Source organism: Schistocerca gregaria, chromosome 1 (genome assembly GCF_023897955.1).
Source record: "Schistocerca gregaria isolate iqSchGreg1 chromosome 1, iqSchGreg1.2, whole genome shotgun sequence".
NCBI lineage: Eukaryota > Metazoa > Arthropoda > Insecta > Orthoptera > Acrididae > Schistocerca > Schistocerca gregaria.
This window is the reverse complement of record NC_064920.1, coordinates 529,124,936-529,149,470: the sequence shown is the minus strand read 5'-3', so window position 1 is coordinate 529,149,470 and position 24,535 is coordinate 529,124,936. Positions and strand designations below refer to the sequence as shown.

Below are 24,535 nucleotides of genomic sequence, written 5' to 3'. Positions count from 1 at the left end.
AAATTAACAGTATTTAGTACATGAATTCACAGGCAAAGTTTTATTTGACAACAGCAGCCATGTTAACTCTTTGCTTATGTAAAAGCATAGAAACACAGTTTGAAGACTGAAAACGGATTAACAGTACAAAAACAAACAGTAATTACATGTGACGTATAATATTTATTTTATACGTGATGTGTAAATACTGCTTGTTAGGTTTGGGTTTTGAGGTATTTGACGGAGGGTCGAGCTTCTAGGAAGGGGAGGCAGAAGTTTCATTGGGGGATCACACGTGGGATTTTCAATGTTGGGTCGTGAGGGATCGAACCTACGGATTTAATTAGCTCAAGGGGTGAGCCTCTCGCTTGCAGTGCTGCCAGCTTAGGTTCGGGTTTTGTGCTTCTGCGACAGCAGAACTGACATAGTCAAAGGCATCGCCCATCCTCCTGGTGTTGAGGGAGTCTTACTCGAACCTCGTGATGGATTAGGATTCTCTCTCCACTCATTTCAAAACAATCAAACAACGAGCAACGCACGACCCAGAGCGGAGCGGAGTACACAAAGCATTCGGTAACGCCTAAAGAGCAATTGGTATCTTAGGTCGGCAGTGTCGCAAACAAGCTGTACAGGGCGTAACAGAATGATCTTTTAAAAATTTTAGAGACGGTAAACGACGAAAGTTCGTTTTATAGCCCGAAACCTGAAATAAAGTTTCTTCAGCGCTATGATCTATCAAAGCAATAAATAGGCTAAATGAAACGCCAGAAAGGTGTCGTTTGGGTAATGTCATTAACAGAGTACAATCAAATACTGTGAACCGAATCTGTAGCTGAACCTTTACGCTGCAACGTAAAGGTTCAGCTTCGTTATATAACGTGCAATGACGAATCGTGTTCTCCCTGTTCACTGTCTGATGCCGCGCTCTCGTCTGATGGAATCACACGCTGTAAGGATTCTCTCAGTAAATTCAGGTAGTGTTCCTACTGGTGTTAAGTATACAAGTTACTTCACATATCAAGACGGCTGAGGACAGCGTAGTCCACATGGCAGACGACTGGTAAACCCCTTTCAATTACTCTCTGCCCGAAGTCGTCTGAGATATGATCTGGTCTCACGAGAAAGATAAAGGAACACTGGAGTAACATCTTTCTGGAACCACACACTAGTGCTCAGTTCCACGTGAACACCTTTCGTAAGTTCAGGCGAGGTATTGTCCAGAACGTTCAAATACCATGCACCGCTCAAACGATTTGACAAGATGATGGTCAAGGAAGGTGACCTCCGAGAATTCCAGCGCAAAGGGTGGTACTTTCGTTTTTCAATGACTTCATAGTAGCGATAGGTTCCTAGAACTACCACGTTAAAGTGTCGGTACGATGTGAACAACAGACAAAATTCGAGAGTGTCATCCACCACAATTTTTTTTGACCTGTTTAGAACAGGTCTACCGAAGGATGAAAGCGCACAGAGGGAATCAAATAAGTACAACAACTGATAAAATTGTTACAAATATCCATAGAGACATCCGTTAATACCATGTATTTGATGGTTAATAAAACAGGTTATTTAGCAGAGCCAAATGGTGATGATCATTGAATACAATCTTCATTAGTATCTACACTGCAAGCTAGAAAAATGAATCAAAAACGTGTATGTGTGTCCAATACCTGGTGGCCAGACGGAGCCAGCAACTGGAGGTCCCGGAAGAACTCATGCGACAAAGAGTGTGTTGATACTTTTGCTCTAAACATAGTCAGATGATAATTTACGCACGCCCCTTTTGATGTTTAATTTCCGGTTATAAAAGAACGTAACGTAGAATACCGAATACTAAAAGAGAAACCATGTTCATCATTTATGGCACATTAAAATTATGAAACACATGGCAACTCGTAACTTTGAGAAGGTCAGTGAGGCATGCGTGGGTAGTGAACTGGCAGGGCACTGCTCGCGAAACGGGAATCTGAGTTGAAGTCTCGGTCCGATGTTCACAGCATCATATTCTTACCTACACAATACAAACATTTCATCTGTGAAACTGCTTTGGTAGTGAAGCTTTAGGTCATTATAACTGAGAAAATCAGACAGCTGGACAGTACAAATAAAATAGAATCTTCACTGTTCAAGATGAACTAGAATAAAATAAACATTAGAAAAATAGAAGAAAATATAAGCAAGTGCGGAGTGCAATCTTTGCTGACGTCAGTAAACGCGGCGGAAACTCATGTGGGAAGAAAAGTAATCTTATCTAATAACCAGTTCGGTCTTGATACAGAGGCTTGCAGACAGCTTTTACTGTACGAAAATGTGTTAAGATTCCAATCATATCACATATTTGGCAACAACAGTACGTACGTAAGTGAAAACAAATCAGGAAATGAGCTCAGTTGTGAAAAAAATGGTTGGCTTTTGCTTATTGTAGGTTTATTGGCAAACTGTAGTTTGTCTGCGAAAGATATTGCTTATAACGCACATGTACTAAGAATAGTGAAGTGTGCGAAACCCGTATTATTTCTAAGAGAACCGTAGGATGGAGGGCGACGAGCATGGTCCCTACAAAAATATTGAGTCAATGTAAGGCAGATTGAGTTTAAGAATGAAATTGTAAAACATCCATGACTCTTAGTTCAAGGCGGGAAGCACTAATTCTTCATCCCTTACGTATTTAATAGGAAGATAACGAAGATATAAATGAATAATAATAATAGGTCAAATTAAACTGAAATAATAATTCCCACAACTTTCCAAGCGCGAGGGGATAGGCAAGAAACCTTAGTACTAGGTCCAATAAATAATGTACCTTGTTAGTTATTCACAATGCTCACAAGTGGGTTTTTTAAATGCACGGATCCTAAAACAGTGACGAGTTTTACTGTTGATACTGAATGCTCACACTGCAACGAACATGTTTTCAGTAACTTATGTTGCAGAGACGACTAAATGAAAAGAAGTGTGTAACGAAGAAGGTAGGGCTAGAAAGAAACTTAACTTCCTAAATTAATACAGCACCAGCTTACTCGTTTACGTACAGAGGGAAACAAGTAGCCAGTATTAACGATAAGAAACTTTACGTAAGTGCTTGTAATAACGGGGTTTACGTGGAACTTTCTTATTTGACAAGGATTTCGTTAGTGTATTCGTCGCTCGATGTAGTATCATTAAGAAAAAATGTAGGTTCGTTGTCACGTCGACAGCGAGGAAATTAAAAACGGGCCAGAAACTCGAGGGTAATGAATGTGTTCTGTTGCACAGCAGTGAGAGAGAGAGAGAGAGAGAGAGAGAGAGAGAGAGCGCACCGTAAACAACCGTGGGCAATAACGTTACAAATATTCGGCGAAACACTGATGGCTCAAGAGAACGCACCAAACAGATTCCAACCTCAAACATTCATACTAGTTAATATACTGAACCTCTCGACACCATTCGTTTGCTGCAACTCGAAACATTAAAATGCCGAACGAAAGCCACTAATCAAAATCAATATAAGAAAAACACACTCCATAAAATTAAGTAGATTGTCATGGATCACATTCGTTGGTTATCAACATTCTACGTACCTCGCAGTACAATAAGATCAGCCTGCTACAAACCTACATTGAAAGGGTAGTATAGAAGCCAAATGTTGCTAGTATTCGGCTCTACCTTTGTTCATCGACGCACGACGCTACACAGCAAACTATCATTACGTTGCCCCAGGTATCAGGAGGTTCAACAGACCCGTTCATCGAATGCATAGTGATATGGATTGCGTTGTGGATACACGTCACATACGCAGGTAACATGAAACGCCTAAATTTGTATGTTTGGGGGGTGGTCGTCGCGAGCGCGCGCGGCTACACACACACACACACACACACACACACACACACACACACACACACACACACAAATCGGTAAACTGAACACAAGAAATCAGCTAAGGGGACACCAATGAAGTGCAAAACTGGTTTGGTATACTAGTCAGAATCTGCACATGCGTAAGAGGACGACTTGGAAAAACCGGACACACGCGGCTGCACGATCAATTGCGGAACAGTTGAATGGCAGTTTTGGTTGTGTATTGAGGAGCAGCGTTATACGTACCTCGGTGGGGACGGCATGGTAGGAGAGGCCGACCACGCCCCCCTGCGGCTGCTTGCTCTGCATGGCCGCCTTGTCTGCTACTGCCGTGGCCGCTGCTGTTATCTTACGTCTGCTGCGCCGCCGCAGATGCGCGCTCGCTGTTAGCATGGGCCCGACAATCGGCGCTCTAAACTGCCTCCCGTCAACGTCACTCGCGGCCGCAATGCCTGTCCTGCCGTCTCGTGTTGTGACGCGTCGTCACAGCTGCTGCGTGACACGTCTGACGGCCGTTCCAAAATCGAATATAATTGCAAATGCGCCACGGCGTCCATGTTTGGGGAGACCGAACGGCGCTTTAAACACAAAAACATGCTGACGTGTATACAGCAACGTTCGCACGAGGAAGCTGGACGCCAAAAGGGACGTAAACACTGATCTCGTGAACTGGTATTAAACCGCTGATGCACTAGTATCTTAAATGTTTTTGGGTGTAATGTGAATTGATAAATAATTTGGGCTGTAGCACTGTGAGATTTTTCTGCAGCAGCGACGTGTGGTAAAGTATGCTACAGAAGATGTCCCAGGAGGAATGGTCAGTATTCAGGAATATGACAGGAACGATCATTCGAAGCAAAAATGTCTAGTAAACACGGGCCCTAAAAAGTATATCTCAAGACGTACGAACACTTGTTCTGTAGAAGAGAGATGTTTCACAGCAACGAAGATAGACAACAACTGCTCCCAGATGATAAGATGTGTACTTTAGGGTCCATGTTCACTGGGCACATTTTTCTTGTTTTGGTCCATACTACCACCTTTCAAAACATGGAAACCAAAGAACCTCCAGCACAAGCTGTTCTCGTACCGCACGTGATTTTGTACAACTAGGACGTAAATACTACTTTGAAGCTGAAGAAAAGCGATATTGTCAGCATTCAGTTGTTTTATTTCAATATTGCGTTGTTTGAGCTGTGAAGCAATGGTTGAAGTCAGGGGACACAGTTATATTATTAAGAAGCGATTAGTCGCGTGAGTGAAAGTACACGAATATCAAAGACAAGACAGAGATAGTGGGTGCGTTTAGTGTTCGTTTAGGTAGGGTCCACCACGTAAAGCAACCCTACTCGATTGAAAAATAAAAAATTAAAAAGTGGTTTTGCCTCAGGCAATGACGAAGACAGGCCGTGTGGACATAAGAAAACGCCGCTGCCGTTCAATCAGATGAGCACCGTCCAACGAAATCCATTCGATAAAGAGCAACTGATCTTTATATACTTCAGCCAACGACGCGAGAACACATTAAAGAGATTTGGAAACGAAAGGATTTCGACAGATATTTGTGAATACATTATCTGGCGACATGAAACAGCCAGTTTTAGCTTGCTCTGTTGACACAATTTCTCAATCGCTATGTCTCTCACAAGACCGTTATTTTCTGAAGAATGTGAGATATATCGTTGTTCACAAAGGAGGAATGTGGTTTTCTGTCTAAGGAACATCCATATTATGTGCAACATTTGTAAAGGAACACGCCTCATGTTGTGAACACGTATGTCATCACGATACCTTTTTCAATTTCTTCGTATTCTTATTACGGCGTTTTACAAGCATGGTTAATACCTCAGATCGAAGAAAATGGAATTATGGTTCATGTGTGGTTACAGCAGGACACAGCTTTCGTACACCTTGCTACTTTGATGCCTAAGTTCCATTATGAGCGATTTTGAGGCCACTGGATCGTGCGCGGTGCAGCAATGCCTCCAGCACCAAAAACCGTCACCAAGAAATCTGCACCTTATCATGCCAGACAACTCATTGAGAGGAACAGTGAACTCCTAATTCGCTTGAAGTTGTTACAAGACTGATGAAGAGTCGTGCAATATTCAGGATGCTATATGCCGTGTATACAGTCATACGCTGCTATCCATAGTTCGCCGGTAGCGGGCTTTTCTTCATATGCACACGCTTAAGAGGCGGTTGCCGCGCGAAATCAGTCGGGGAAGTCTCAGAGAAGTCGCTCTCGGGGCATGGAGCAGAGCTTTGTGATAAATGTTGTTCCAAGTTTGCAGTCAGCAATTAATTATCACTGCGTGTAAGAGTACGCCACAAGAAGGTACAGGCGATGCGCTAAATGGAAAACGTGAAAGTACTGTGTTGTCCGAGGTACGCTTGTCGCGAACTTATACCGTGGTATCTCACGAACTGAGTGGTTATCGCGAGAGATAAGATATCGTCAAGCTCACGAGAAATGAGGCGCTAGACTTGTGATCTGGCTGTGACAGAGGTTATGGTTAAATTCGTATGCCATGACTGGAGGGCTCGTAACTTATCCAGTAAGCCTACCGGCAAAAGGGGACCTACACATTAACATGGAATCTATCGTTGAGAAGTGGAGGTTAGCATAAAGGCAGACTGAGAAATTTCGGTATCTGACCGAGATTCGATTCCACGACCTTAAGTTGTCGTCGTCTAATCTCGTACCACCAACTAGAGAGGTTTTAATGTGCATATAATATTAGCATGTGACCAGTGTAGCCAAGTGAAGTAATATTTCGGAATAGAAATCAAGTTCTACCAGAGCAGTCTAACGTTGAATAGTAGAGTAGCACTACTTCCCTCCATGTTGAAGTGTTGCTTGAACATTATACGATTTGTAGCACTGGTGATGCCACAGAGGGAGAAGAAGTGTGCCAGGAAACTACAGGAAAGGCTTAGGCCAAGGTCGTTAAGCGTTCCAGTCACCTACTTTATGATTAATCTTGTATATACATGGTGCAAATTTTAAGTCCACAAACGAGAATAACTCGAAAAATACGCTTCACACGAAAAAATGTGTAAAATCCAAAGTTGATTATTTTTGAGGGGGACATCTGCTGGTGCTAAAATTAGCCCGCCACCCCAGCCCCTGGGGGTGGGGCGGGAGGCAACTTTAAAATTTCAAATGGGAACCCCTCTTTTCTATTGCAGAATCAGATCCTACAGAAAAAACTACGTACATTTTGTCTTAAACATTTGTTTTGTGTCTTGGTAGTGGACGCTGTAATTTAAGAAAATCCATGTTCTCATTTTTGCGTTGAAAATGGTTACGGATAAATAAAATATACTTGTTTACTTCACAAATTTTGATTCGCGAAAACTAAAACTCATTTTTGCGTTGAACTATAGCGTCAACTCGCAAGATACAAAACAAATGTTTAAGACAAAATGTACGTAGTTTCTGCAATAGAAAATGGGGATTCCCATTTGAAGTTTTAAAGTTGCCTCCCACTCCACCCCCAGAAGGCTGGGGTTGCGGGCTAATTTTAGTACCAGCAGATGTTCTCCTCGAAAATAATCAACTTTGGATCCTACACATTTTTTCGAGTTATTCTTGTTTTTCAACTTAAAATTTACACCCTGTGTAATGCTGTTTACCATGCAGCGGTCCAATTACAGGCCCTTTGAAGTATAGCTCGTGAGATGCTTCTCAAGATGACTAGGAGAACATGAAGAAATCTGTGTAAGGCAGACTGTCGCTTCCCCAACGTGAGTGTCGCTTGGGATTGGACGACGTGTTCTGGAAGAAGAGACGTACAGTAGTCGGTTGGCCTATGTGAGAGGAAGTCCTGACCTGACCATGCTGTGAAAAATAATATACAAGTATTATGAAGGGCATATGAACAGATACAGCCCATGCGCTAATAGTTCATTTGCACTTCATGATAAATATATATGTATCTTGACATGGTTCTCGTATTTTTGGAAGTATCATTTTGACTATATGATGATCTGAAAATGGGTCCCAACCCGAATCTCGTCATCAAATGACCTGGGTGACAATCTGAGCAGTTCTCTTAGATTGTTCGCAGATGATGCTGTAATTTACCGTCTAGTAAGGTCATCCGAAGACCAGTATCAGTTGCAAAGCGATTTAGAAAAGATTGCTGTATGGTGTGTCAGGTGGTAGTTGACGCTAAATAACGAAAAGTGTGAGATGATACACATGAATTCCAAAAGAAATCCGTTGGAATTCGATTACTCGATAAATAGTACAATTTTCAAGGCTGTCAATTCAACTAAGTACCTGGGTGTTAAAATTACGAACAACTTCAGTTGGAAGGACCACATAAATAATATTGTCGGGAAGGCGAGCCAAAGGTTGCGTTTCATTGGCAGGACACTTAGAAGATGCAGCAAGTCCACTAAAGAGACAGCTTACACTACACTCGTTCGTCCTCTGTTAGAATATTGCTGCGCGGTGTGGGATCCTTATCAGGTGGGATTGACGGAGGACATCGAAAGGGTGCAAAAAAGGGCAGCTCGTTTTGTATTATCACGTTATAGGGGAGAGACTGTGGCAGATATGATACACGAGTTGGGATGGAAGTCATTACAGCATAGACGTTTTTCGTCGCAGCGAGACCTTTTTACGAAATTTCAGTCACCAACTTTCTCTTCCGAATGCGAAAATATTTTGTTGAGCCCAACCTACATAGGTAGGAATGATCATCAAAATAAAATAAGAGAAATCAGAGCTCGAACAGAAAGGTTTAGGTGTTCGTTTTTACCGCTCGCTGTTCGGGAGTGGAATAGTAGAGAGAGAGTATGATTGTGGTTCGATGAACCCTCTGCCAAGCACTTAAATGTGAATTGCAGAGTAGTCATGTAGATGTAGAAGTAGATCAAGTAAACAAAAAAGTGAAATTTGGAACTTTGGCTGGTACGCCGTTGTACTGATGAACATAAGTTGCTGACCTGCAGTTGTTCCAGCATGCTGGAAGTTCGTAATATTTGTGATTTCCAGACGATAGCTATACCGTTAATATCACCTCGTGGGAGTAAGCAAGGTGGTGTGGTAAAAAGAAGCCGAGTGATCGGTGTGCACGCGTCGTATGGGTGTCTCAGAGGCAACCAATCGAAAAAGTGAAGAGGCCAAGATGTTTATATGGGTACGAGAGCTGAAGGTGTGGAGAGGTGGAGAGCGGAGTCTGTCGGTCTTCGCCGTCAAAGGGACGGTTGGAGAGTGCTCAGAGCAACGACGGATGTTACGGCATTCACCAATTGGAAAAGTTTGCGAATTGTGTGTGGAGTAACGAAAGCGGAGACACACAGTTGAACTCTGCGTCCAGTGCCGAAGGCAGCTACTAGTTAATTTACTCTTGGGACAAAGAACTCTGATCGGCAAAGGCTTGAAGCATCTGTCTTTTCCTGTTTACTGTGACTGATCTCCAGGAGAACCTGTAAGTTACCAAGGGTTTTACTAACATTTAAAGTTTTAACAACTACTTGTGTTGAGATACGAAGCCAGGAATTGCTGAGTATTTCTCTTAACAGAATGAAAAATGCTCCTTTCGTAGCACTAAAAAAGGCGGATATATCCTGGTCAGAGTTAACGACGTACAAGAATGGAACTAGGTTTTCGAGTGAACTGGCAACTTCAAAGACATTTACATCAAAACATTTTGACACATTCGCGGTTTTTTTACTTGTCAGTATTATTGCCATCTTATGTAAATATAATACATCGCGTCAAGTAAAGCACCGTGATACATGATGCCATGTCGTATAACATGACACATGCAATCACATCATCCAACATGGCATCTGTCATGTGGAATAAGAGGCAACGTGTCATTAAAGTTTAGGATGCATGCATCTCCATTCTGGGATACTTCCTATTGTAGATGCATCCCACACTCTAGAAGCACATACTGCACCTGTTTTTACACCTCTCATCATACATGTAACACCGGGTGAGTTTTAGAGATCTACTGCGGTGATGACGTAGCGTTAATTTGTAAAACAAAAAAGCACGAATACGTCAGAATGTTTTTATTTAAATGCGTCAAACTGCCAGCTAGTTCCCTTCCTTTACATTCCTAACTCTGTACAGGGGAGGTCTAATTCCCTTTTCTCAAGCTACTACAGGTGCATTTTTCATGCTGGTTCCGAACATTTGCTCTATCATAATTTTTACATTAGACCGCCATAGCTTGGCAACCGATGCATATTTTTGTTGACTCGGCATCGAACCATGTTGCCTACATCGTGGCAACGGATGAAGATTTCACAAAATAAAAGGACAACAACTAGTTATATGTATGTGTGTGCTTCCTTACAAGATCCGAACCTATTAGCGTAAGTTTGAAACTTAGTAGTGCCGAGCGTGGAAAAACTCACAAAACCGTGTATTCTACACGTAAACTCCGAATGAAACTAAATTTTTGAAAGCGTCTTTTCAATTTTATCGTAATAATACATTATTTATTTATTTGGTTCACTTGAAACCGTATGTGCGCATTCAGTTCACGTAAGGACGAATTTTTCGTACCACATTTAGTTCAACTTTGAACCATCGTATCTTGACAATAGAAAAAGATTATTGGATAACAGATCTCGATTCAACTTTATGCTTTTAGTTACCTTCATGGAAAGCTTGAACCGATTCGTCCAAATTTAAAGAACAGAAGTGGCGCGTTCCAAAAACCTTCCACAAAGACGTGTTTTTTGCACGTAAAATCCAAACGAAGCAAGATGCTTTTCAGAGGATTGAAACCTATCTTAAACCAAGGTCCGATACATCGGTGGACCAAATTTGAACCATCAGTCTCGCCTCAGTCCGGAGTTATGTAAGGCTGACTCTTTTTGCGTGTAAAATCCTAACAATGCCGTTAGCTGAGCCCAATTAAAATCTTTCGCAACATAAATTAATCAATTCGCACAATTTGCCTTCTCGCCAGCTTCGGTTCGTCGCTCAAGCATTGCTTAATGTACTTTAATATGCTCGAATGGCTATACAAATGGCCGCTAGTCCAGTGTGTACCAAAAACCTTTTACTCCATGTTCCTAGCTGAAACAGGAACCGAACACCAAGAGAACCCACCAAACGACGATTACGCGCACAACTTTTTCACAAGTATTTGTGACAGCGCTTCAGCGTTGTAATGCTAGTATAAGTTTGAATTTAAATTTAATAACAGAGCTTACTGTTAATTTATATTGATGTGTCCTTGTTAGTAGTTAGTCTCGACTTCCTTTAAAATGTTTCCAGGTGATTTGTATTATCACTGCGTTCCAGTGCGTTCTGTAATATTTGTGTGTGGCAAATGTAAGTAGTCGGAAAATTTGTTCATTTAACTTCATTTATTGTTGTTCGCTTCCCGGACTCAACAACCCAAAGTTCGTGGAAAATGAGCAGCCAGAAAAGCCTAATGAGCCACAGCTAATTGCTCTTTTTTCTCACGGGGTCAACATATTTTTGGGTGTGTCCGAAAGAACAGACATTTTTTATTCTGCAGCCATGTATGATTATTATCCAAAGGGAATAAAGACATTAACTGCTATTAGGCGTTGAAATACTCTATACAAAGTGATTCAATAAGTAGACCACATCTTTGAAAATCCGTATTTAATTAACGAATCGTTATGGAACCTTGGGTAATTAATCATCTGAAGAGTACTTAACAAAGTTTTTTCTGTAGAAAACAAGTTCATAACGGTTCAATATGACTCTCTCCAGGCACACGTCAACGCGATACTCGAACTCGTTCCATACTCTCCGTAGCACCTCCGGCGTAACAGTTTGGAAAGCAGCAGCTAATCCTTCTTGCAGTTCCCTAATGTTAGCTGCTATACGTGGTGGAAACCCCGTATCTTTAATATACCCCCACAGAAAAAAAAATCACAGCAGGTGAGCTCAGGGGTTTTGGTGGCCAATGACGAAGTCAACTGTCAGGAACTGTCTAGCCCCCGATCCGTTGCTGTGGGTACCTTTCGTTCAAATAGGCACTGACAAGTAAGTGCCAATAGCGTGGTGCCCCATTCTGCTGGAATATGAATTGACGTGCTTGTTCTTCGAGTTGAGGAAACAGCCAGTTCTGCAACATTTCCACATAGGTTTGCCCAGTTACAGTTGCACTTTCGAAGAAAAAAGGACCATAAATTTTATTGGCTGAAACGGAACAGAAAACATCCAGCTTAGGTGAATCGCGTTCATGCTCAACAGTTTACCGCGGATTCTCTATGGCCCCACATAGGGACGTTCTGCCGATTGACTTTCCCTGTTGTGTGAAATGTTGCTTCATCGCTGAACACTAGCTTCGAAATGAACCGGTCATCTGTTCCCATACACTCAAGGACGAACTACTGCAACTAGATTCTTTTCACATTATCAGCTTCGGAAAGGGCTTGAACTAGTTATAGACTATAAGGTTTCATTACTAACCTTTTCGTTAGGACTCTCCAAATGATCGGTTGTGGAGTTTGCCGCCTCTCTGCTAGCTCGAAGGATCGATTTTTCTGGGCTGCGAGCAAATCCTTCCTGAATAAGACCAACATTTCCTTCACTCAAGTGCGGTCGTGAGGAACTTTTCCCTTTGCACAAACACCCGTTCTCGGTGAATTGTTTATGTCAACGTGCGATAAACCCCCTGTCAGAAGGATGAAATGAAATGTCGTGTGACGATGGCCTCCCGTCGGGTAGACCGTTCGCCTGGTGCAAGTCTTTCGATTTGACGCCACTTCGTCGACTTGCGCGTCGATGGGGATGAAATGATGATGATTAGGACAACACAACACCCAGTCTCTGAGTGGAGAAAATCTCCGACCCAGCCGGGAATCGAACCCGGGCCCTTTGGATTGACAGCCTGTCGCGCTGACCACTCAGCTCACTCAGCTACCGGGGCGGATGAAATACAGGCTGAACAACTGTCGTCGATTCACTTCTGCCGTACCTGATATCACAAAAAGCTTTTTGTTGAGCAGTCGCCATCTTTGCATTGACAACAGAAATGGAGGTTACGTGAGCAACAGCGCTCGTAGCGACCAAATGACAACCAAATGAAACTTCAGAGCTTCCTTCAATCGACGACAGAAAGAGTGTAGCTCTCCTTTTCTTCTTTGCAGATTTATCGATTTTGGAAATTCTGGTATTCCTTTTGAGGCAGCCTGTACATCAATGCGGAAAATAGAAAATTTGTGCCAGAGCGAGACTCTTATCGCGATTTTTCCGTTTCTCGCGACCGGTCACTTTGATCGTCTCGGCCATTCGAACATTTTCTCAGACCGAGTGAAATTTTTAACTAACCTGCACACAACGGATGTAATGGTCCTGCCTATTATTCTCACTGCTCTTGGTGGCCCGCTGGTTCCCGTAAGAGTTTGAGCGTGTTTGTGCATCTGTACTGAAGCAATCATATCCGAAAGGGCAGACAGCGCCTGTACACAACTAGGGCGGGACTGCCCAGTTTTCATTTCTATGCAGATACACGAACACGCTCTCTCTCCTACGGGAATCAGCGAACTGCCGGTAGTAGCGAGGATAATGGGCAGGGGCTTTACGGCAATCGTGCGTGAGTAACTTGGAAATGTCCGCCCCCGGTAGCTGAATGGTCAGCGTCACAGACTGTCAATCCAAAGGGCCCGGGTTCGATTCCCGGCTGGGTCGAGGATTTTCTCTGCTCAGGGAATGGGTGCTGTGTTGTCCTAATCATCATCATTTCATCCCCATCGACGCGCAAGTCGCCGAAGTGGCGTCAACTCGAAAGACTTGCACCAGGCGAACGGTCTACCCGACGGGAGGCCCTCGTCACACGACATTTCATTTCATTTCAACTTGGAAATTTGACTCAGTCTGGGAACATGTCCCGATGGCGGAGACGGTTAAGGTGACCGTTCAAGAGAACCGGAAAATTCCGAGTTAGAGTCCCAGTTCGACATAAATTTTCAACTTCCCCAATTGATACACACACAAAAATGTTTTGCATCACCCCGGTTCCCTGAACTCCTGAAGATAGACGTTGACTGTGGATATTGTATCACAGGCACAGTCCCTTTGACTGTTCGTAGGTGTCACTAAACCCGCCCAAAGATGTAAACAACCAAGCATGAGCAGCGCCTATTAGACGGAGGGAGTCCGACAGCCGATCAATTCCAATCACTCAACCAGGGATGAGGTAAAAAAATGGTTCAAATGGCTCGGAGCAGTATGCGACTTAACTTCTGAGGTCATCAGCCGCCTAGAACTTAGAACTAATTAAACGTAACTAACCTAAGGACATCACACACAACCATGCCCGAGGCAGGATTCGAGCCTGCGACCGTAGCGGTCGCTCGGCATCCAGACTGTAGCGCCTAGATGCAAACGGCCACTCCGGCCGGCGGAAGGAGGTACACGGCTCGTGCTGTCTGTAGTTCAGCCACGTCTAGACGGTCAATACAGCGGTTCGATTGCGTCCGCATTGTTACTTTGTGCCAGGAAAGCTCTCAACAAGGGAAGTGTCCGAACGTCTCGGAGGAACCAAACCGATGCTGTACGGCCATGCAGGAGATACAGAGAGACAGGAATTGTCGATTACATGCCTCGCTCAGGCCACCCAGTGGATAACCGCTAACTACGGATTACGGCTCGGAGGAACCCTGACAGCAACGCCACCATGTTGAATAATGCTTTTCGTGCAGCCACAGAATGTCGTGTTACGGCTCAAGCTGTGCGCAATAGGCTGCATGATGCGCAACTTCACTCCTGACGTACATGGCGACGTCCATCTTTGTAACCACGGTACCATGCAGCGCGGTGCAGAGGGGCCCAACAACGTGTTTGAAGGCAACCAGTTAGGCAGAACGCCTTAGACACACGCTCTCCAGCGAGTGCAGCAAGGTGGAAGTTCTTTGCTGCTTTGGGGTGGCATTATGTGGGGCTGACAAAAGCCGCTCGGGGTCATCGAAGGCGAATTAACGGCTGTACGATACTTGAATGCCATCCTCCAACCGATAGTGCAACCACGTCGGCAGCATACTGGCGAAGCATTCGTTTTCATGGACGACAATTCGCGCTCTCATCGTGTACATCTTGTGAATGACTTCCTTCAGGATAACGACATCGATCGACTAGAGTGGCCAGCATGTTCTGGAGACATGAACCCTATCTAACATGCCTGGGATACATTGAAAATGGCTATTAATGGACGACGTGACCCACCACCACTCTGAGGGATCTATGCCGAATCGCGGTTGAGGAGTGGGATAATCTGGACCAACAGTGCCTTGATGAACTTGTGGATAATTTGCCACGACGAATACAGGTATGCATCACTACAAGAGGACGTGCTACTGGGTATTAGAGGTACCGGCGTGTACAGCAGTTTGCACCGACACCTGCGAAGGTCTCGCTGTATGGTAGAACAACATGGAATGTATGGTTTTCATTAGCAACCAAAAGGGTGGAAATGATGTTTATGTTGATCTCTATTCCAATTTTCTGTACAGGTTCCGGACCTCTGGAACCGAGCTGACGCAAAACTTTTTGATGGGTGTATTTCAATGCCCAATAGCAACTAATATCTTTACTTCGTTTGAAACATATTGTAGTGAGGCTGAATTATTTAAAGTTATCGGTGTTGGAAGGGTTAGTATTAAGGGCAACCAAAAGAAATTAAGTTTACGTATTTGGGTAGCTACGTTTAGGGCTGGTATGTCACTTTGGCAGTACACGTCAGAATGACTCCTTAACCAGTCTGTCATTAGAATTTACTCAGTGGATGTGGAGGAAATGAGGTAGTGAGGTGTGTGCACTCACCAGCGCGGCGGCCTTGTGCAGCGGCGACGGCGGGAAGGTCTTGGCGACGATGGCGCTGACGGTGGAGAGCGGCGACGCGTCGGCCGCTTTCTTGGGGTCCGGCGAGGCGGCGGCGGGCAGCTGGAGGCGGCCCAGCAGCTCTCGCAGGCCGTGCCCCTGGGGGCTGGGGGCGGTCACCGGCGCGGGGGCGGAGGCTGGGCTGCTCGGCGCCTGTGGCTGCGCTCCGCCGCCGCCGAATCGCAGGTAGCCGGGGCCAGCGCGCGCGGGGGCGGCCGGCGGCGCAGACGCCGGTATAGTGGCGGGGGCGGCGGGGGCGGGCGCGTGCACTCGGCACTCGCTCGGCGACAGGCTGGGAGAGCGCGCCAGCCGCGGCATCGCGCCGCACTCGTCGTTCTGGAACCCCGGGTTATCCATCTGTAAGCAGAGGCGCGCCCACGTCAAGCACACCGCACAGCGCCGGTACTCAGCGGCAGTCCGCATCTAACTGTATCAAGAAACGGATAACCTAGTTCATTGCAGATTGCATTTCTAACTGCTTCCAGGGCCAACGAGAATTCTATTTTCAAAAAATAGTCTCGGGGTCTATACATTAAGAGTTATAGTCTCATGGCAACCAACACAATAACACAACTAGCTCTTTATTTTCACAAAGTTATGGTCAATATCGACAAGAGATGTAAAATTGATTGCATATTTTTACTTTTCCTGAAAGCGTCGACACCGTTCCTCACAAGCTACTTCTAATCATATTGAGTGTCTTGTGCAACTGGATTCGTGATTTCCTTTCACAAAGCTTCGTAGTAACTGACGGGAAGTCATCGAGTAAAACAGAAGTAATACCTGGCTTTCCCCAAGGGAGCGTTACATGTCCTCAGCTGTTCCTCATCTGCATTAACGACATAGGACACAATGCGAGTAGCCCTCTTAGATTGCTTGCAGACGGAGGAGGAGGAGAAGGAATAAGAGTTTAACGTCCCATCGACAACGAGATCATTAGAGTTGAGCTCGGTTTAGGGAAGGAAATCGAGTGTGCCCTTTCAAAGGAACCATTAAGTCATTTGCCAGAAGCGATTTAGGAAAAGTGCGCGAAATCTAAATCAGTGTGGCCGGACGAGGATTTGAACCGTCGTCCTCCCGAAAGCGTGTCTAATGTGCTATGTTTACGGACGGTACTGTAATTTACTCTCTAGAAAACTCATCAGGAGTCCAAAACCAACTGCAAAATGCCTTAGACACTAGATCTGTATGTTTTATTGGCAGAATGGTTAGAAGATGCAACCGGTCTACTAAACAGAATGCATACACTACACTCTTTCGTCCTCTGCTGGAGTACTACTGTGTTTTTTGTCGTCCTTACCAGATGGGACTGACAGAGGATACAGAAGAACTCCGATGAAAGGCAGCTCGTTTCGCATCATCGCTAAATAGGGAAGACAGTGACACGGATATGTTAAGCAAGTTAGGACTCAAATCATTGAAACAGGATCTTAAAGAAAATTCTATCACCAACTTTCTCCTCAACTTGTCAAAATATTTTGCTGTCGTCAACCTACATAAGGAGAAATTAAATCACAAGAAAATAAGAGAAATCAGAGCTCGCACGTGAAATTAAAGTGCTTGTTTTCCCCTGCACCGTTAGAGAGAGGAACGATAGGTCAATAGCTTGACGGTGGTCCGATGAAACCTCTGCAAGGTATTTAATTGTGAATTTCGCAGTAATCTTGTAGATGTAGATATTACAGTTCAAAACTGTATCCATGTCGTGAGGCAGCGTAACTCACCGCGTGCAAATTACTTTCTCTATATTCATCCAATATTTGAGAACTGAGAGAACTTGCTGGCTTGCAGAAAAGTTTCACAGATATTTTCAAACATTTTCTAAACATTTGTTGCTGACACCTACCACAAAAGAATGAAATGAAGAAAAGTTAGCGCTTACTACAATTTCGCTGTTCGTACACGAAAATTTCCTCGCCAGACATGACATTTTTATTTACTATTTCTTTACTACAAACTCCATTCGCAACACTCCTGCAGACAGTATCCACATATACCACTGTAAAACATCCCTGCAAAAATATATTATGCAACGCATATGGAAATAGCTTTTGGCGAAAACGGAGCACAAATTATCAAGACTATACTCAGCCAGTGTCCCCTGTGAGAGCATTTAACCTCAAGGAACTCTAAACATAAATCCATACCTTTTCTACAATTTTTCTCATTTACATGCTTAACGTCAAAATACTGAACAAACTAATTCATCTGTAAATTAAAAAAATTGGATTTTTTTATACGTGGGAGTTGTTAAAACATTTTAAATCATCGGGGTGGGGGGTTACTTGTTACTTCATGATCCTATGCATCAATGAGGCGAGGTCGTAGCGCATCTCACAACATATCCTTTTTTAAAGAAAACTAATCAAAATATTAATACGAAACAGAAGAAAATTATAAATGTATACAAAAAAAGAGAAAGAAAAACAAAAACATTCATGATGCCTGCGAGAGTGTCAGTCACCTGAAGTTTCTGAAAATTACGCTTCCTTCTGTCTACGTCGCAAAGGAAAGACAGGAAAGTGTATGCAATAAGCAAACTATACATCACACAACAAGCAAGGAAAGAAGATGAGATGAGATGACAACAGGAATTAAAATTGTTGGAGAGGTTAGACAAGACCTTTGTCTTTCATCTCTTGTGTTTATATCCGTTTAGATGATATAGTTGAAAACTGCATCCAGCACACAGGTGGTATGACATCAGGAGCAAGGAAAATCTGATGTGTAAGATTTGCAGATGACACGGTATTACTAACTGAAAATTTTAAAAAAATAACATGTTAAGACTGAACTCCAAAATGGAATTAATATGAACTTGAGATTAGTAACTTCATATACCTACGACGGAATAAAAGAAAAGATAGTTATTGAAAAAAAAGTTGGTCATAAGGAAGGAGTATTTTCTGTTGACCATTAAATAACCATTCAAGCAAAGCATGTTAATCGAGTTTTCCGTCGCTTATTGATAGCACAGCTTTATAATTATAAATGAAAAACGTTAAATTTGGATGGTCTATTGAGGTGATTAATGTCATCCCCCTCATTCGTCTCGCCTTCGCGCGTACAGATTTTGTGACATATCTTCAGAGATAAAATTGGCAGCTGTATCGGAACCTCAAGTGACCCCTAATTTATAGACACTGTGAACTGTGTAGATAGGCACCAACTATATCGGTATGGAGTCTATTTGAAGGAGATACCAACTTAGGAGACAAAATGGCAGGTACTAGGCAATATTGCTAACGCTATTTCTAGAAAGGCTTATCAATCGACGCCCGTCCGCTGCACTGCGGGTGCTTGCAACGGAAGACAGAGGAGCAACGCTGCGAAGAAAGATGAAGACAGCGGTTGCAGCAGATGAACAGTGAACAGTGTATTCACGGCTATAGTTACACCAGAGTGCAAATGCAGCAGCGGGCCGTACGTCGCCACCCAAGGAAACAGAACCGGAATATGTAAACAGGCAGGTAGCTGTGCTCCTAACCGGCAACAGCTACGCTCTTCAGAACATGGGAATCTTTCTTTCTAACCAGGGAGCCGCCAGGCAACGGAAGACACAAGTTCCACCGTAAGGCACTTCGAAGCGCCCAAGGAAACGGCAGAGTGTGCCTGCCTTGTGGAATGTGGCAGACAAAAATCTGACGTCATAATCATCATCGTGGGACTGTGGGTCCGCCTCGATGCAGAACACTTGTTATTTCCAAGCTAGTTTCAGCGACAAATACCGCCATCCTCAATCCTCGTGCAGAAATAGCAAACTTAAAAAACACTGTAAAACATTGTTACTTGTGTATTGTTTTGTTTCAAGCATTGTTTCTTGTGAACAATTTTATAAAACGCAGAAAATATTTCGGAATCAGTGGCAACAGTGAAAATATCATGCTCGGACGTATAGTAAACAAAGTATTATAAAATTATTCACAGAAAACAGTATTAGAGACAAAAAAACATGATAATGTTTTATAATGTTTTATAAGTATGCTATTTTTGCGTATTTTAGAATCCAAGAACCCTGGATGGCGATATTTGTCCATGGAACCAGTTTTGGAATAAATAAATGAAGTGTTTTGCATCACCCACAATCCTATGTTGCTGTTTTTGTATGCGAACACAGGCAAATGGAAGAGTTTCAAGATAAAATTATTGTTCTTGGTGACATAATTTATTGGCATTTGTTATAATCTAGACTAATAACAGGCAGGAGAGATACAAGGCATAGATACTAATAGAGCAGAATATTTATCGTGATGGAAACCAGTGCTGTGTTAGCTTTGGTAGAGGATTTTATACTATTATACGCTAATATATAGGAAAAAACTGATTGTTACAACTAATAATTTTAACATGGATGAATATAGCCTCTGTTTAAATTATAGGTAACAGTCTACAACGTAATGAATAAATAAATGTATTGAGGGCACCACTATTTGTCACGTGACGCCGAATGCATGATTATTTCCTATCGGAGACGCAGTTTCTTGATTAAAATGAATCAGTCTTTACTTCCATGTTGCGAAGTCAGTATCCAAGTTTTATTTTATCTCTCCTTTTTTGTTGAAATTATAGCGGTTTTTATAAATCTCTATTGCCCTTCTGTAACAGAGCGCGTGATAACATGTTGCGCTCAAATTTGTCAAAGACTATAGTTTCACTTTTACGCGTAAACAAGCGTTAATACTTCTTTCTGCGGTTTCAATAAATACTTTGGCCACAACTGCACGGGACATTACACGCACCGTCTGTCGCTATTGGATAACGTACATCCTCTATATAAAGGCATTTCCCTTCATTTTAAAATTATGCGCGCTCATATAGAAAGGCAATAGAATAATTACTGCGATAACTTTAACAGAAAGGAAGCGGGAGCTACGTTAAAGTATGAGTGGCGACTTTACACCAACAGAGTAACGGTGGATTACTTTTAATTGATAATGATGTCGCCGTTGACAGGCAATGATTCACTCGGTATCACGTGACGGCCAATGTTGCCCTCTACAAAGCTTATAGAGCGTCAATAAATTTGAAACCCCTTTAGTTTTAGAAGCAGTTGCCAGTTTATCTGTGAAGATTTCTCCCACAGGTGCGGGCGAAGCGTTGGTAAATAGTTTTATACGTCGTCCACGGCGTCACAGCCCGGAAGTTTTGCTGAAGCAAAAGCTGGCCGTGAAGGTCTTCGTAGTGTTATGAGATGCATTATTAGACAGCTTTCATATCATCACGTAACGGTGGTCACTGGTGCAGTTGTGAGCGTAAGGAAAGCACAGCGGAACACGTATGTCAACGATAAGCAGATTGTTAACTGGACGCGGTGTGACAGGCTTTGCAAATCATTCCAGCCTCGGCAGCGCAGGGAGACCCTGACCTGGCTACCGCCGGGCGCGTCTTCTGCCGTTACGCTTCATCAGCGGAACGGGATCTGGGCTACGCCTGCATACTAATGCCGAGAACCCCAACGGCAGCGGCCAGGAAAATCAAGGTCGCATCAAGTCGAGACACCTCAGCTTCGCTTGTGATCTCCTTTATTTGTTTCCGGCCACACATCAGCAATTCCACACCTACACTTCACAAGTCACCTTAAGGTGTGTGGGAGGGGTACCACTATCAATGCATTATAGGTAACGTGAAGCAGAAACAAATGAGTTCTCTTATTATCGTCTGCTTCGGAGCAGAAGAACGCTGTAACTAACCAATTAATTAATTATGTAAATTAGTTAAATCTAGTCCACTTCATAACATTGGATACTTTCAAATGAAATTACGTTATGTGGATCATCAAAAAATCTTATTTTTTCTGTTCTGAATATTGAATTATGTTTACAACATACATCGTACTATTTTTACTTGTCTCTGCTACTATCACTTGAACATTTAAAAGCGTACCTATACTCTACTCTGCATGTCGGTGTCCTCCTATAGCACCTTTCCCAGTTCTCAGTCGGGTTTTCCCTTACTGTGACGGAAAGAGATCCATGGACTTTCCATAGTTGTGCCTGTTTTTACAACTTTTTAAAATTTGTCTGAATTACAAGCCCAGGTGCGACACCCACCCTCCGCTCTCTCCCCTCTCCCCTCAAAATCCCTCTGTCATGATTATCGACAAAACGCTCTTATATATCTTGCTGCAATGAACGAATCGCACCAAAAGTGGAAAAACTTTCAACGCAACTGATTGTTGCAAGACTTCGGTGGAAGAAAACACGGAATACGCGCTTTTCTATACACAGACACTGGTTTGCAAGATATTTCAGTAGTCGTAAGAAATTTCTGTTGTTTTAGTCACATATGGAAGATTTCAGGTCTGCTGGGTCCGAATTTTAACGGTGTCGTCGTTAGTATTAGCCCTAAGAAGTACGTTTATAAAGTTATCTCAGCTTAACTGTTGTTTAGCCATACATAATGTATAATATGAGAAGTCGGACAATAGAATCGCTCTGGATTTTCATTACTTATAATGATAAATCAATCTATTAGCTACAGAAGCCATAAAAACAAGATCCATATTCTACGTTATCCATCAAATTTACACACTAATCTGTTCACTCATAAGGCCTCCCAAAGACGGCGAGGGAACAGGAACATATGCAAGTATTAAGTCTACATTGAGCCCGTTATCACACCGTGACACTTTTTTTTCCACCTTCGTCAACTCAAGTTGATCTCAGCAAGTATTTGCTGCGTGAGGTTTAGTTATAAAACTTTCCCAGCACACCTTCCAGCACTCAAATCGATAGAACGAAGCTTTGTGACTGTAAGAGCTTTAACACAAGGCGGTATCAGTGTTCCACTCGCAAATAATGGGTGGGACGAACAGGTATCGCTAAGACTCCGTATGAGGTCTAATTTTTCCGGTTCTTTCATTGTGGTTATTTAACGAGACGTACGAAGGAAGAAGTAACGTAATGGGGCTATTCGCAAAGTAAGTTTCGATCGATGGCGAAATCATATTGAAAATCCTATGAAGCTTTGCACAGATGTGTTGGGCAGTGTCTCCAGTATGCCCGTCGATAGCGTCACGTTGCTCTTTTCAGGTCTGAGTGCACAGTGAGCAGGTGAAGATGCCTAGAAAACAGTGTCTTCCGTCAAGTACGGGGGTGTCGTGAGAAATTTCGCCTGAAACTATGCAGCCTGCATAACGTAACTGTCATGCATTTCCTTCTTGAAAGCAATTCTGAGCCGCACTCTTCAGGGGCAAAGAAAATGATCCTGCAGCGCTTTCGATGGGAAGTGTTTGATCACATGCAATACAGCCATAACTGGCGCCCTCTGAGTTTCATCACTGTTACATGAACCGCTGGCTATGAAGACGACAATTTGGCATAGGCACCGACCTTCAGGCCAGTGTAGAGAATGGTCGAAAGGCATTGGTGACAGACTTCTATGGCAAAGGTATTGGAAATTTTGCACAACGCTACTACCACTGTATATGTCGGAGCGACGACTACGTAGACAAGTAGATGGAAGTTGTAGCTAACGGTTGAAAATAAAACGCTTTTTATTTTCACTGTGGTTTCCATTTAGGGGCCAATCGGAACTTAAGTTCTGAATACCCTTTGTATTTTACGAGCCTTCTTGAATAGTGTGCCCTCAGAGCTACAACAGCAAACATCTGCATAGTTTTCTGGCGATCTCCGTAGTACACTCGCATCTACTGTATTTTACGGTGCTTACCGTTTACAGTGATTTATGGCCGGTACTGTAATCGAGCAGTTAATGGACACCTTCGTCTGTTTCAGGTCATTAATTTCAGCGTCAAATGCCTGTCCCTGCAGCAACCATCGATCACCGCAAATCTCTGTTCGATTCGCTTTAGTCTTCTGGCTCTGAAACCTCCCTTTAACAGCGTCGACTGCAAACGTCCCAACGGAGTTTCTGATGTTATCCACACTCTCACGGCATGCTCCCAAAATTAATCTTCACGGAGTATCGATGTCGGTCGGTGAGGCCTGGCACAAAGTCTGGGTCCCAAAACATCCCAAAGGTGTTCTATGAGATTCAGGTCAAGACACTGTGCAGGCCAGTCCTCTACAGGGGTTTTACTGTAGTGTAACCACTCCGCAACATGTCGTGCATTATGAACAGATGCTCGATCGTGTTGAAAGATGTAATCGCCATCCCCGAATTGATCTTCAACAGTGGGGAGCAAGAAGGTGCTTAAAACATCAATGTAGGCCTGTGCTGTGATATTCCCACACGAAACATGGGGTGCAAGCTCCATCCATGAGAAACACGACCACACTGTAACACCACCGCCTCCGAATTTTACTGTTGCTACTATACACGCTGGCAGATGACGTTCACCGGTTTTCGTCACACCCATACCCTGCCATTGAATCGCCACATCGTGTACCGTAATTCGTCACTCCACACAAAGTTTATCCACTGTTCAATCGTTCAATGTTTACGCTCGTTACACCAAGCGAGGCGTTGTTTGGCTTTTACCGGCTTGATGGGTGGCTTATGAGCAGCCGCTCGACCACGAAATCCAAGTTTTCTCACCTCCCACCTATCTGTCATAGTACTTGCAGTGCATCCTGACGCAGTTTAGGTCGGACCTGTGCGATGGTCTGGACAGATGTCTGCCTATTACAGATTACGACCCTCTTCAACTGTCGGCGGTCCCTATCAGTCAACAGACGAGGTCGGCATGCACGGTTTTGTGCTGTAAGTGGACATAGGAATGTTTAGGATAATGGAAATCTCGCGTACGGACGTATGACGCAAGTGACACCCAATCACCTGTCCACACTCGAAGTCCGTGAGTTCTACAGAGAGCCCCAGTCTGCTCTCTTACAATGTCTAATGACTACTGAGGTAGTTGATATGGCATAAGGTGGCAGCAAAATGCACCTAATATGAAAAAAGTATGTTTTTTTGGGT

At 43.5% G+C, this 24,535-nt stretch overlaps 1 protein-coding gene across 4 annotated transcripts in view; it reads right to left on the bottom strand.

The window, feature by feature from the left end:
• Positions 1 to 24,535, bottom strand: part of LOC126355019 (uncharacterized) — a 702,913-nt gene that overhangs the window by 174,191 nt on the left and 504,187 nt on the right. For 3 of the 4 annotated variants that reach the window (XM_050005183.1, XM_050005175.1, XM_050005166.1), the window contains one exon: positions 15,599 to 16,012. In XM_050005183.1, coding sequence (XP_049861140.1) covers positions 15,599 to 16,012 — 414 coding nt within the window. The remainder of the gene's footprint in view (positions 1 to 15,598; positions 16,013 to 24,535) is intronic. The other variant, XM_050005191.1, reaches the window with a different exon arrangement.